Source organism: Myxocyprinus asiaticus, chromosome 23, assembly GCF_019703515.2.
Source record: "Myxocyprinus asiaticus isolate MX2 ecotype Aquarium Trade chromosome 23, UBuf_Myxa_2, whole genome shotgun sequence".
In the NCBI taxonomy this organism is placed as follows: Eukaryota; Metazoa; Chordata; class Actinopteri; order Cypriniformes; family Catostomidae; genus Myxocyprinus; species Myxocyprinus asiaticus.
Window position 1 is genome coordinate 38130390 of NC_059366.1, and position 14313 is coordinate 38144702.

The 14313-nt window shown below is 38.8% G+C and overlaps 1 protein-coding gene across 2 annotated transcripts in view; it reads right to left on the reverse strand.

The window, feature by feature from the left end:
• The window catches only part of LOC127414068 (putative thiamine transporter SLC35F3), an 82429-nt gene that overhangs the window by 31727 nt on the left and 36389 nt on the right, over positions 1–14313 (reverse strand). Inside the window, exon 1 of one of the 2 annotated variants that reach the window (XM_051651783.1) lies at positions 781–920. The exons of the other annotated variant lie outside the window; for it this stretch is intronic. Within the exon in view, the coding sequence (XP_051507743.1) occupies positions 781–892 (112 nt within the window). The 5' untranslated portion in view covers positions 893–920. Of the gene's footprint in view, positions 1–780; positions 921–14313 lie in introns of those variants that run through there. 2 annotated transcript variants of the gene reach the window in all.

Here is a 14313-nt window from a genome sequence, read left to right on the forward strand (position 1 = left end):
TAGTAACACTAATATTCAGCTGCTCATAGTCTGCAGGACCTGTTTTCAATGCTTCAAAACTGACTCACTCAAGGGGAGGGAGCCATTAACTAAATGAAGTGTGTGTAACTGTGTGTGAAGTTTCTGTCTGCAATAACAAGTTCATGCCCTTGTCACTTCATAAGCGATCTTTATGCATAATCGGGATTGAAAGTATGATTTATAACTACTGAAAGAGCAGATAATACTATGTAGAAAATAAAAGAATGGAACAGAAAGAATACAAAGTACTAAATGGACTAAAAAAAAAAAAAAAAAAAAATACAAATAAAAGAATTGAGAAATGTCAGCCTATTATTTTCCAAAATTCAGTTTATCCAGCAGGATTCAAACTTCTTATTTAAACCCATATAAACCCATTTGCATTACTTTATTAGAATTTCTATAAGGGAATGAATGCAGACATTTTGGGTCATATGCATTTTGTTATTATATATATATATATATATATATATATATATATATATATATATATATATATATATATGTTTAAATTGATAGTTCATGCGCAAAAAGGCGCAGAGTTCTACAGCAAAACATCTGCACCGGTGATGCGTAAAGGACACATACTGTGTTCACCCGTACCATAACGCTATTTTTGCGCACGCACTTTAGATTAATCAAAATGATTTGGACTATTTTAAAGAGCTGAGCATAACTGAACTTCACGTAAGAAATATATGAAAAGACAGGCATTCAGAATGATCGCGATTCGGGTTGCGCCCCGCCGCGCACACATACCTCTCAATTTGGTCAGGGTGGGCACCGGACTGTTACAGGCGGACAGCGGCGCGACCCGGGCCGAATGCTTCTTCATTCTGACGAGCTCGGATAGACAGAGCTCCAGCCGCATCGACTACATCCCTAAAGCTGATTCTGTCCAAACTGCATGAACTGTTCCAAGCTCTCAGTGTATCCTGCGCTTCCTCTACTCCTGGTCTCTCCTCACGTTGGTTGCGCTGCCCTCCCACTCTGCGGTATCCTCCTTCATTCTCCATTCGGGACAGTCACAGTGTTGCAGTTGGTGAGGTGGGGGGCTCCATCCCATTTCTTTTGAGATTTATATATATATATATATATATATATATATATATATATATATATATATATATATATATATATATATATATATAGATTGAATATTTCCACTGTTACTGACCAGGAAAAAAAAAGATAGGCCTACTATTAATCAAACACACATTTAACTTTTAAAGGGATAGTTCACCTAAAAATGAAAATTCTCTCATCTTTTACTCACCCTCATGCCATCCCAGATGTGTCTGACTTTCTTTCTACTGCTGAACACAAACAAAGATTTCTTTGAAGAATATCTCATCTCTGTAGGTTCATACAATGTCAATGGTGGCCAGAAATTTGAATTTCAAAAAATCACTTATATGCAGCATAAAAGTAATCCTTATGACCCCAGTGGTTAAGTCCATATCTTCTGAAGCGATATGATAGGTGTGGGTGAGAAACAAATCAATATTTAAGAAATTTTTTACTACAGATCTCCACTTTCACTTTCGCATTCTCCTTTTGTTTTTTGCCGATTTGCATTCTTCATGCATATCGCCACCTACTGATAGGGGCTGGTAAAAGGTTGAGATTTATTGTAAAAATGACTTAAATGTCTATCTATTTCGGACCCACACCTATCATATAGCTTCTGAAGACATGGATGTAACCACTGATTGTGTGGATTACTTTTGTGCTGCCTTTATGTGATTTCACCCGGACACTGGAACTCTGGCCACCATTTGCTGGCATTGTATGGACCTACAGAGCTGAGATATTCTTCTAAAGATCTTCATTTTTGATCTGTGTGAGTAAATGATGAGAGACTTTTCATTTTTCGGTTTACTATCCCTTTAACTTAAAACTGAGTTATTGAAATTTAGCCCCTATTACCACTTCCCCATGTGACAACTAGTCCTCACCTCCCCTATATCAATTATAAAATAATAAGAACAGTGTTGTTTAAAATAGTTTTAGATGAAGTAGGCTATAGTTTGACATGTCATATCAACTACTGAATTTAGAAACTCCTAACCAGAGACTGTTTTCACTATTCAATGACCTCTATATACTGTTAAAGTATTTACTCCCTAGTTGGCAAATACCTTCAATAAATACTTTTTGCCATCCTGATGTGCTTGAATTGTGTTCATTCAGACTGATAACACTGTGAATTCGGTGACTGTAGGTCGAAAGTTTTTCAGTCTGTGCTAACCGATATTTTAACCACAGCCCTGAACCATTTTCCACTCCTGTTTTTTTCTCACAGCTAGACATGTGTTTAAAGCTTGGTGTGACTCAACATAATTTAAAACGGACATGGTTTGTGATTTAATTTTGTGATGGAGACCAAAACTGGATCTCTGGAGAGGAGTATATACCTGTGACCCATCATGAGTCACCGAAATGTTCATTGTATTAACATCCATTCCATCATACTCTAATACCATCATCATACATTGTGCACTGCTTAGACCGCCAAATGAAAAGCATAATAGATCTGGGCACATAAATTACGCACTTCACCTTTAAAGGTGCACTAAGTAAGTTTTTGCTAATTAAAAAAGTTTTACACATAAAGACATGTATAGCATTTTTTAGAAATATGGTTCCCTATCTGACACTAGGGTTCGCCCTTGGGAGCCCCAAACACCTCTGATCTTTGAGAAAAGGCCAATGGGAATTGGCGAGTGGATTTTGCATGCCACTTCCCCGGATATACTCATTCAGATTTTTTCTTCGAAGCCGAGCGGTTGTGTTTTTGGGAGCTGAATTCCTCTGCCGGTCCATTCATCTCTGGAAGCTGTTGGATTTACAGCGCATTACAGCGGGTTCTCCCCCTCGTGCACCGGCGGATTGCAGAGAACGCCCCTGGGTGCTTCAGCAGCCAAAAAGAGCATATATTCTTGCATTAAAAGAGTATATTTTCCTTCTAAAAGAGTGGCACTGACAGAGAGCGTCTTTTTAAAGATGCCTTTCCGTCTGTGTTTAATTCCTGGTTGCGGTCGTTATCTCTCTGCTTCCGACTGCCACGATCGCTGTCTCACGTGCTTGGGCGCTGCCCATGCAGAGACAGTGTTCGTGGATGGGTCATGTTCTCACTGCGAGAACATGACCATGGCAACGTTGCGGTCGCGATTTGGGGACCCCAATGGGAGCCACTCCGCCGGGTAAACCCCCACGGACCTCCCATTCCACAGCACACTCGTTCGCCCCGGTTGAGTTCTGGGATGAGACCGCCGGCTCGTCTCAGGGTAAGTTTGTGGACTCATTCGGGGCTCGCAAAGTGGATGATCTCTCGTTAGCAGCATCGGAGAGCGGGCTTGTTCAGTCTGACACCATAGACTCGACTGGGCTCCCACCTTCGGGTGCAGTCGCCCAGTCGCAGGCCGACGCGGAGCCCTGCCCTGAACCCTTGCGGCTTGATGATTGGTTCCTGGGCTCGGAGCATCGCTCACGGCCACACCCCACCCCGGTCCCTTTCTTCCCGGAGCTCACAAAGTCATGGCACCTTTCATTGCCCTGACCCGATCTCTGAGCTCCTCTGCTCTCACTACCCTTGATGGTGGGGCTGCCAGGGTGTACTCGGCGATTCCCCATGTGGACAAGGTGGTTGCAGTGCACCTGTGCCCGCAAAGCACCGCCACCTGGCAGAACTGTCCGAGACTCCCGTCCAGGGCCTGCAGGTTTATGTCGTCACTGGCGACTAAGGCTTATGGTGCCGCTGGACAGGCCACCTCCACCCTGCATGCCATGGCTCTCCTTCAAGTGCACCAAGCCAAGGTGGGACTGCATGAGGGTAGTACTGACCCGGGACTGATGCAGGAGCTTCGCTCGGCAACTGATCTCACCCTCCGGGCGATGAAGATCATGGTGCGGACTCTCGGGCATGCGATGTCCACCTTGGTGGTCCAGGAGCGCCACCTATGGCTCAACTTGGTCGAGATGAGGGAGGCTGAGAAGGTACGGTTCCTTGACACCCCAAGGTTGGCCTATTCGGCGACAATGTCAAGGACTTTATCCCTTTGGATTCAGCGGCATCCGTTTGACCTCAGTGAAGGGCGATGAAGCCGCTGCCCTACGTGCAGAGATCGCGACCCTTCTGCGGAAGGACGCAATAGAGCCTGTCCCTCCAGCCGAGATGAAGAAGGGGTTCTACAGCCCCTACTTCATCGTACCAAAGAAAGGTGGTGGGTTGCGGCCAATCTTGGACCTGCGAGTACTGAACCAGACCTTGCACAGACTCCTGTTCGCCCACTGAGTCAGTGACGCCATCGCTTTGGCATATCACGCCCAGGGTGTGCCACCCTATTGGGGCTACGAGCACATTCTACCAGGAGTGTGGCGGCCTCCTGGGCCCTGACCAATGGTGCCTCTTTAGCAGACATCTGTAGAGCAGTGGGCTGGGCAACACCAATACCTCCACGAGGTTCTACAATCTCCAGGTTGAGCCGGTTTCATCCCATGTGTTGTCAGGTACAAACAGGTAAGTTTGCGGGACAACTGGCCAGGTGTACCACTTGCGTACAGTGCCTTTCCCCTCCTAGAGGGGGAGACCTGCGCTTTTTACCCCCCAGCCATGCTCATGAGATCGTGAACCCTGGATGTCCTTCCTCCTTAGCCCTGTGGCAGGCGAGTTCGCGTAGAAATTTGATGCATCTTCCTTGGGCAGAGTCCCCCTCTGCCACAGGTCGCCGTGTTTGTAGAGCTCCATTCCCTCTGGGTAGGACCTACCACAGGGACTTCCCCACATGCGACACTGCCGACAAGACTCGGTATGACCATGTGACGTATTTCCACACAATTACCTCCCCTTCGGGCAGGGTGAGATCTCCGTGGTGTTTTCCCTTTGGGAAAGGACACCCCCCTGACGTGGACCTCATGCCATCCCAGATGTGTATGTCTTTCTTCTGCAGAAAACAAACGAAGGTTTTTGGAAGAATATTTCAGCTCTGCAGGTAAGTGAATGGGTGCCAAATTTCTGAAGCTCCAAAAAGCACATATAGCCATCATAAAATTAATCCATATGACTCCAGTGGATTAATTAATGTCTTCTGAAGCAAAACGCTAGGTGTGTGTAAGAAATAGATCAAAGGGTGACAAAAGCAAGTTGTGAAGCGAGTTGTTTTCAGCTACTGGTCGCATCACAAGGTAAGGTAAACATGTTGGAGCTGATGGAATAATGTCTGATAGGATATGCCGCTTGTCAGTGAGCCGGCATGATGTGGCCAATCCTAGGGTACTGGGACTCTTGGAAACAACATGCTGACTAGTTCAAACTTGCGTTGTTTAGCATTAAAAACACGAAAGCTATGACATCATTTTTGAGTGAGCTATTCCTTTAAAAAGCTAACAAACATGGACTCAGTGCCACAAAACTCCACTTCATGGGGTCACTTTAGCATATCAGAAATAGTTTTGGGGTTTAGAAAAAAATAAATAAATTGTAACTGTGAGGAAATTCTGTGTGTGTTACAGTGTCAAGTGAATGTGTTTGCTATGAAGCAAACACCAGAAACTACCATTATTTGAGTGGGTGGAGGGAAGCCTTGCTTGGTCACAACAGCTAATCTATTATTTACTACACAGAAAAGAAAAGAACGAACTCAGAGGCTTCATGAGTGCATACTTGCAAGTGTTCATTCTCATGAGTCCAGATTTCTTGAGACCAATACATTTATCACAAAAAAAAAAAAAAAAAAAACGTGTCCAGTCTTTATTGAAAATGTACTCATTAGCATAACTAATGAAAGCGATAAAGATGGGGGAGAGAGGAGGGAGAGAGGGGGGAAAGTGCAGAGGAGAGAGAGACTGTGAGAGGCAGATCCCAGTGAGTAATATGGATGAGGATGCAAAACATCAAACATACAGCATCAGCCTCCTACACTCCAGTGCCAAAAGCGCACACAGCCCCTCCTGAGCTCAAATGTGTGGGCATGAATATCTGCATCCCTATTGCCTGCTTTCTGTTTTTGTTGATGTTTGGCGCTAGCTTTTCTTATCCTACATTTACATTTATGCATTTGGAAAGTGCATTTCTCCTAAGCAACTTACAATGTAAGATACAGTTTGTCAGTAGGTGATGTGTGTTCCCTGGGAATCAAACCCATGACCTTGGCATTGCTAGCAGCGTACTCTGCAAGTCAAGGTTGAGTAAAACTGTTGCAGTTTAATGTGTAAGGGGATTATTTTTAGCAGTGCATATGTTATTTTATCATACATTACCACTGGCCAGATGCAGTAATATATTAACTTTTATTATTCAAAGAACAATTCACCTAAAAATAAAAATTATTATTTACTCCAAATCTGTATGACTGGAGCTCTTTCAAAAAAGGTCATACTGACCTGAAAATGTACAGGATTGCTTCCATAAACTGGAGATCCTGGCCCTGAAAAGGAGGTAGGCAATAAAGTCTATGTTGTTCCATTAAAGTGGTTTTGACATTGGGTTAAGCTCTGGCTCACATCCCCTCTGGATCTCTGGCTCTTTTTCTCTCTGTTAACTCCTACATCAGTTCTTCAGGGTAGATGGCATCTTTCTTATTTAAAGGAGTCATGTCAAGAGGAATACAATTTTCCTTGATATTTTGACAAATAAGATGTCTTTCTATGTGAATTTTCATTTTCTACTTCTGTAATATTGTGATGTCACAAAGGTATTCATTAATTCGTGACTGCCTCTACAGCAACAACATCAACGCTTTCTTTACATCATCGCACCCTTGGCCCTGCCCACTGGGGCTCAATTTGTCCTCAGAGAGAGAGAGAGAGAGAGAGAGAGAGAGAGAGAGAGAGAGAGAGAGAGAGAGAGAGAGAGAGAGAGAGAGAGAAAGAGAGCAGGAAAAGCCAGTGCGTGCAGCGCCAAATGGAACGAGACATCTGTTTACTGTCGGCGCGATGCGCTGCAATGGACACTTCCATGGTAGATAGTATCATTGATTATAATGGGTTCAATTGCTTTTGACATGACTCTCTCATCTGGTGTAGGCAGGGTGTGAGTGTTAACAGTTGTGCTTGAGATAAACAGTTTTACATATTCAGATGCAATTTGTTGGATGCGCGTTATGTGTAAACCCTGAAATTTGGTTTTATAAATGTTGTAGTCTTGTGGAGTGTGTTCATTCTCTTCCGATTGAGTTTCAAATATGTCTGAATTTGAGGTGCTGCACAATGTTAACCAATCAGGGGTGTGTTTCCCAAAAGCATCGTTAGCAAACTATGGTCGCAAGTTCCATCGTTACCAACATAGTTCAACGATTTGCTGTTTCCTGAAACTGTAGTTCCAATGAACATTCGCAAACAGCATCGCAAGGTTGCGTAGTTGGAACTACAGCTCTCCACCTGTTCATTAATTTACATATTTCAAAATATTATACTTTCATATATGTAAAACATAATTTCCCAAATCACAGTGTAATTTTATATAGCCAATATGGCCAAATAAATTAACAGTAATTGTAGAAATATGCATGTATGGCCATATATCTGATTTCTGTATGGGATAACATGTTTGTGTAATTGGTTTTGTATTTATTGTGAGGTGTTCACAGAAGTAGAATATGGAATATTCTCAATAGGCTATGTTATAGAAAACAAATGTACAGGGCTCCAGGCTAAAAAAATTACTTAGGAGCCATTGGCTCCTAAACTGAAACATTAAGGAGCCCAATGGCTGTTTTTAGTCACCAGATCACAGAATTGCTCAATATTAATTGCTGTTCAGAAACAAGTTAGAAAGCCGAAGAAAAGTATGATAACTCATAAACCATTAATCGAAGGTTTAATAAACTGTATATATAGTTGAGAAAATATGTTTGCATTCCCTTTTGCCTCATAAATGTTCACACCCCTTTCATAATTTATATAAATATGAGATAATATTTTTTTATTTAGTACTGCTCTTCAGAATCTACATTACAGATATTTACATAAAGTATAGTATGCATGTAGTAGTGTGTTGTCTTCTTGAGCATCAATGAATGTTTGCACCTTGTGTAATAGTTGTGTACAAGTCCCTCAATAGACCTTTTTCACACTCCGGGTTTTGAAACGCGGAAGTAAACGTTTGCAGGGTAAACTTCGACAGCGGTGAATGGGAGACCACAGCAAATCTTATTTTCACTTACCCATTTGCCCCAAGAGCAAAAGAAGAAATCCAATATTACATTTGAATGACTTTCCATAAGAAAAATAAATAGAGAGTGGTAGATTAAGACAATCAGATGGGAGAAGATTCCAAATTTACTTTCTCTCAGCAGCTGTAATAGAAACCCCCTCGCAGCTGTGGTAATTATTTTTTTAAACTAATTCCAAGGTAATATAACACAGAGCATAATGTTATAAACTTACACTCAATACTAAAAAAAAAAAAAAAAAAAAGAAAATCATATAAAAAGTTTTAGAAGTTTAAAAGTTTAAAAATTTACACTGCTAAATAAGGTGGAAATGCGTCATTACAGTCTGTGAAAAAGGTCTATTGTCCTAAGTGTCAATAGCTTGATTTTATATATATATATATATATATTGTTGTAAATACTGTTACCGGATTGCCCAGACACAGAGACTACAAGAGTGCAAATTAAATGAAATCCAAGATGCAGTTTTTTGTGCTACTCCCAATCCCAATCAATAATTACCAGAAGAAAAAAAAAAAAGTGCTACACAATATGGGACTTTTCATTATAAAGAAGCCCGAAATGCACATGGGACTCTTATTTTAAAATGTCTGCACTCCCAGTTGTGAGCAAACTGACGGCTGATTCGCTGAGAAAGTGAATCTGATTCAAAGTGCTAACCTGAGCTCCTGAGTTCAAACCCTCAGTTCTTTTCAGGTGATTTATGAAAAAGACCCGATTCAAAAGAGTCATATGGTCACGACTCTCTCACACTGGATTTATTTTTTTATTAATATTGCAATTTTAACAAACAGAGAATACAATAACACACAAACAATCTTTCAGATAATAAACAAGTTATGGCTTAATAGTCAACAAGAGAAATTATATAAAGAAGCATTATTAACCTATAGAAAAATATTTTCTAAGAAATGAAAAAAAAAAGAAAAAAGAAATAATGAATAAAAGCATATTACGAAAGAATATTAAACATGGTAAAAATTCTAGATGTTTTTATAGCTTTATTATTAACAGACATTGAGATTGTATATAAATACAAATTTAATTCTTGTTTGAAGATGTTAAAGCGGGGTTTACTTTTTGTATATTTACATTTATGGATATAAAACTTTCCAATGAATAAAAGAAGGTTTATACAAAAACTTGTTTTGATTAAATTCTTGTCATTAATATAAAACCCAACAAGAATGTGTCTATAAAATAAGGAAAAATCTCAAAACACATTTTGGACAATCAAGGCATTAACTTTACTCCAGAAAGACTGAGCAAAAGGACACTCCCAAAACAAATGTATTACAGTTTCAGAAGAAACTTCTCAAAAAGAGCAGGATGTATCAATGTAACTTCTTTTGTAAAAAGCAAAAAATGCTTGACAGGATAAAATCTGTAAATAATTTTATAAGATATTTCTTTAACTTCGAAAACATTGTTCCAATAAGAGATAATGGATGGAAATGAGGTAACAAGGTTCAAAAATAAAGACCTGATTTTGTAATTGGATTTTTGTACAGAGAAACACATAGAACCAACCACAGTGGATTCAGGGCTGGGGGGACAAACAGAAATCATTGAGCCACTATTATTTTTTCTGAAGAGCATACAAATTTCCAAAGAGATGGCCTTGAAAACTAGATTAAAGTCTTTCCTAGATACTGGAAATTGGTATCTCAAAATAAAATCAGAGTAGTTGAATAAATTACCATCATTATCAAACAGCTGGTTCACTAACATCACTCCATTACTGAACCAGTTTTCAAGAAACAAGGATTTCCTCTTATGTAGAATATTACAATTATTCCAAATAAAACAAATTGTGTGGTGAGAAATTATGCTTGTAAATAAGTCTCCAAGCCAAAAGCATTTGCTGATGATAATTGGAAAGTTTAATAGGAAGTTTACTAATAGAATAATTGCACATTAAAAGAAAATATATACCTCCTAATTGAGAGAAGACATATCGTGGGATTACACTCCAAATAGAAGATTAATTGTGGAGGAAGCGTTTAAGCCAATTGATTTTTAGGGTATTATTAAGGGAGTCAAAATCAATAACATTTAAGCCGCCCTTATTATAGGAATTTAATATAACTGATTCTCTAATATAGTGAGTTTTATTTTTCCATACAAATTTAAGCAACATTACATCAATCAACTTGCAAGTAGACTTATCCACAAATAAGGACTGAGCAGCATAGGACAACCTGGAGATAACTTCTGATTTAGTAAGCAGAGTTCTGCCTTTCAGGGATAAATCTCTTAATAACCAAAGATTAAAATTTTTCTGTGTTTTCTTGAAAATTGGGTTAAAATTAACCTGACATCTTAATTTAGTATCTTTTGTTATTTGGATTCCTAAATACGTGACGCTCTCTTTAACAGGAATATTACAGATAGAGGATGTAGCACATTTTTTAATCTGTAGTAACTCACATTTATTAATATTAAGCACAAGGCCAGAAGCATTTGAAAAAGATAGAAGGGAGGTTAAAGCAACTGGGATCTGAGTGGCATCTCATAGAAACAACGCTGTTTCATCTGCCAGTTGGCTAATAATTAATTCCATACCGTCTATGGAAATTCCCTTCACAGGACTCTCTTTAATATGTAGATTTAAAAATTGTGTAGCTATTAGAAAAATGTATGGGGAGACCTTGTCTTACACCACGCTTTAAAGAAAATCTAGGAGAAGTGCCATTACTGAGTCAGATAGAGCTATTCCCTTTACAATAAAGCATTTTAACACATCCACAAAAATATTTACCAAAGCCAATTCTGTGCAGAGCCTGTAACATATATTCATGTTCTAAACAATCAAACACTTTGTAATAGTCAGGAAAAAGGATAAAACTATCAGTGGAAATAAGATCTGAATAATCGAACATATCTAAAATCAAGGGTATATTATTAGAAATATGTCTCTGATGGATAAAACCTGATTGACACACATCTATTATATTATTTAGAGTAAATTTGAGCTTCTTTGCTAAGACTAGGGCAATCATTTTATAATCAGTGTTCAATACGGAAATTGGACGCCAGTTTTCTATTAAAAGGGGATCTTTATTGGGCTTGGGAATTCATGTTATTAGCCCCTGACATAAAGAGGGAGGAAGTGTTGTTTTCTCAATATTCTCTAGAAACATTTAATGTAAAAAAGGTGCCAATCTTTGATTAAATGCGTTATAAAGCTCTGCAGATAGCCCATCAGTACCTGGAGATTTGTTCATTTTTAGATTATTTATTGAGTCAACAATTTCTAAAAGACTAATAGGTGCAACACATAGGCTACAGTCTTCTTAATTAATTTGTTTTATGTGAGATAATGAATCAAAAAATTATGTGGCAGATTGCTGGCAGAATTTAGAAGAACATAAATCATTATAACATTTAGCACAAAAGTCCGCAATTGTCTTAAAGTCATCAGTTACATTCCCATCAATACACAGTTGCTGAATAGAATTTTTAGCTCGCTGCCTCTCCAACCTAAAGAAATAGGAGGAGTTCTGTTCACCCTCCTCTAGCCAATTCTGATGAGATCTCATGAAGGCACCTTCAGCCTTCAGTTTATATATATATCCTCTAAGTGATGTTTCAGATCAATAAGCTCAATTCTCTCTAAATCTGTAAGATCCTCCACGTTTTTATGTGATAAAGCAGTAATTCTAGCCATAATTTTATCTTCATCATTTCTTCTTATTTTCACTAACATACTACAGTATTTCCGACAATACTTCCCACTTTTATGTTTGAGAAGTTCCCAATTACTGCAATACATATCCTCTTTATTAGCTTTATCCCAACAAAAGGAAATTAAGTTATCAATTTTAGAGAGAACTTCGATGTGTTGAAGAATTGAGGCGTTAAGTTTCCAATACGAGAATCTTTTACTCAAGGAGGCAGAGGATACAAATGGAATACAGATAAGAATGGCCTTATGGTCAAAAAATGGTGAGGGAAGTATGTCAGTCTTTATATTTGATAATTCTGCCGAGGTCAGACAAAAGTCTAGTCGGGGTTGACTAGAAAGTGAGTTATTGTTCCATGTGAATGCTTTTTGCAAGGGATGAGTTTCTCGCCACACATCAACAACAGAAAATCTTTGCATAAAAGATAACAAATAGTCAGAATTAGCATTAGTGGGTTGGGGGGGGGGGGGGCATCTATCTAAAGTACAATTCAAAACTACATTAAAATCACCACCAAATATTAAGGAAGAATTTGGAAATTTAGATAACATATAAAGTATATGAGTTTCTAATTTATCAAAAAAAAAAAATCTTATTATCTTTTGGTGAATTATACCCATAAAAATAGGCAATAATACATGTAAAATTTGCAAACTGAAAAGCTAATATGATGTAATTACCATAAATATCACAATCAGTAGCCAGAATCTTTCCACTAAAAAGATTTTTTAAGATATAAACTCTGGCAGAATGTTCATTTCCATGAGACATCCACATTTTTAACCCCCATTCTGATTTCCATAATTGACATCTTGTATAGTTGAATGTGATTCTTGTAGAATGCAAAGTCCGTGTTGAAACGTTTAAGATACAAAAAAACTGCTTTAAGCTTAAGGATGTTACGTAGCCCTCAACAATTTAAAGAAACAATAAACAAGGACATAAAAAAGAAAGAAAAACTAGAACAAATAGAACAATAATTGAAGAAAGAACTAGACCTAAGAACGAGTATGTAGATTAAGTATCACCTTGACAGAAAACCCAACCGGTCAGAACAAACTTATAGTAAGGGATGAGGACAACAATCCCTTCATATAGCTAGAGGATCAAAATGTACCATTGTAGTACAAAAACTATTAACTTCCTTAGAAAACAATTTAGAGATGAAATAATTCACATTGATTACATAGATCGTCGAGAGGCTTAAATAAAGAGTCTTATTTCCTTCTTAAATTGGTCATATATGATAAAAAAAATAAAAAAAACATTAATAAATAAAACTTTCGTACCATTAAAAGGAGGAGAAAAGGATTTTTTGATCAGGACGATAGAAGTCCTAGAAATGACGCGCATATCAATCCCAAGATCATGTCAGCAAATCAGCAGTCAAAGTGGAAATCAGTTCCACTAAAATTTAGACAGATGGAAATATTTCTGTACCATCTCAAATGCACGTCCACCGACGAAAAAAGCCCTTTTGTTCTCTTTTCGGGCTTTTTCAACTGCGGGCCATAGCTTAATCCTCCTCGCTCTATCGGCCGGTGACAGGTCTTCTGTGATTTTCAGGCGGTTTTCGGTCAGAAAATCAGCATCCTTGGTGGTACGGCAGACAGCATCTCGATAAAAATGCGAGGTGAATTGGAAGATAATTCCTCTGCCTTTATTATTTGGATTAACACAGCCAAGCCGATTTGCCACATCAACTACATCGGGGAATTTATCCTTAAATTGTGGTAGAAGGCGTTGGCACACGTTGATAACCTCCTGGCGGACATTCTCTCTTTCTTTCTCTGGAATTCCGTGGATTCTCAGGTTCCATCTACGAGTGTAGGCTTCCAAATGAGCCAGATGTTTTTCTCACTCAGCGGAATTAACCTCTTCCTTCTTTGTGTGTGAGTCAATACAATCAACTCTTTCTTTCAAACTTTTGACCTCGCTGCAGACAAACTCAATGGTTTCCATCATTCCAGAGATTCGTTCCGTATTCCTGCCAATTTCTTCTTTCATTTCTTTAATCACCCACAAATTTTCGGCAATCAACTTTTCCAACCCGTCTGATCTGTTTTTCACCAACTGCAAGAGCTCAGAGAGTTGTGTGGAGATAATTGCTGTATCTACTTGATCTGTTCTCCGAGGTTTAAAGGCCAGAGAATTGCACAGAGTATCAGGAAGCTGCGGAATTACCTCCTCCACCAGCATAATCTCAGAGTCATCATTTTGTTTGTGATAATTGTGCAAATTATCCTTCAACACCCCGGCTGCAGAAGTATTATCACGACATTCCGCTGCTTGTAAGTTACCGTTAACTTTGTTATCAGAGTTAGCCAGAGCATCCGACACTGTTTTCCCTGACTTCTTTGTGCCTTTTCTCTTTTCAGATCCTCCCATTGTTGTTGTTAACAAAGTTCAGGACATCCAGAAGGGTAATTTCT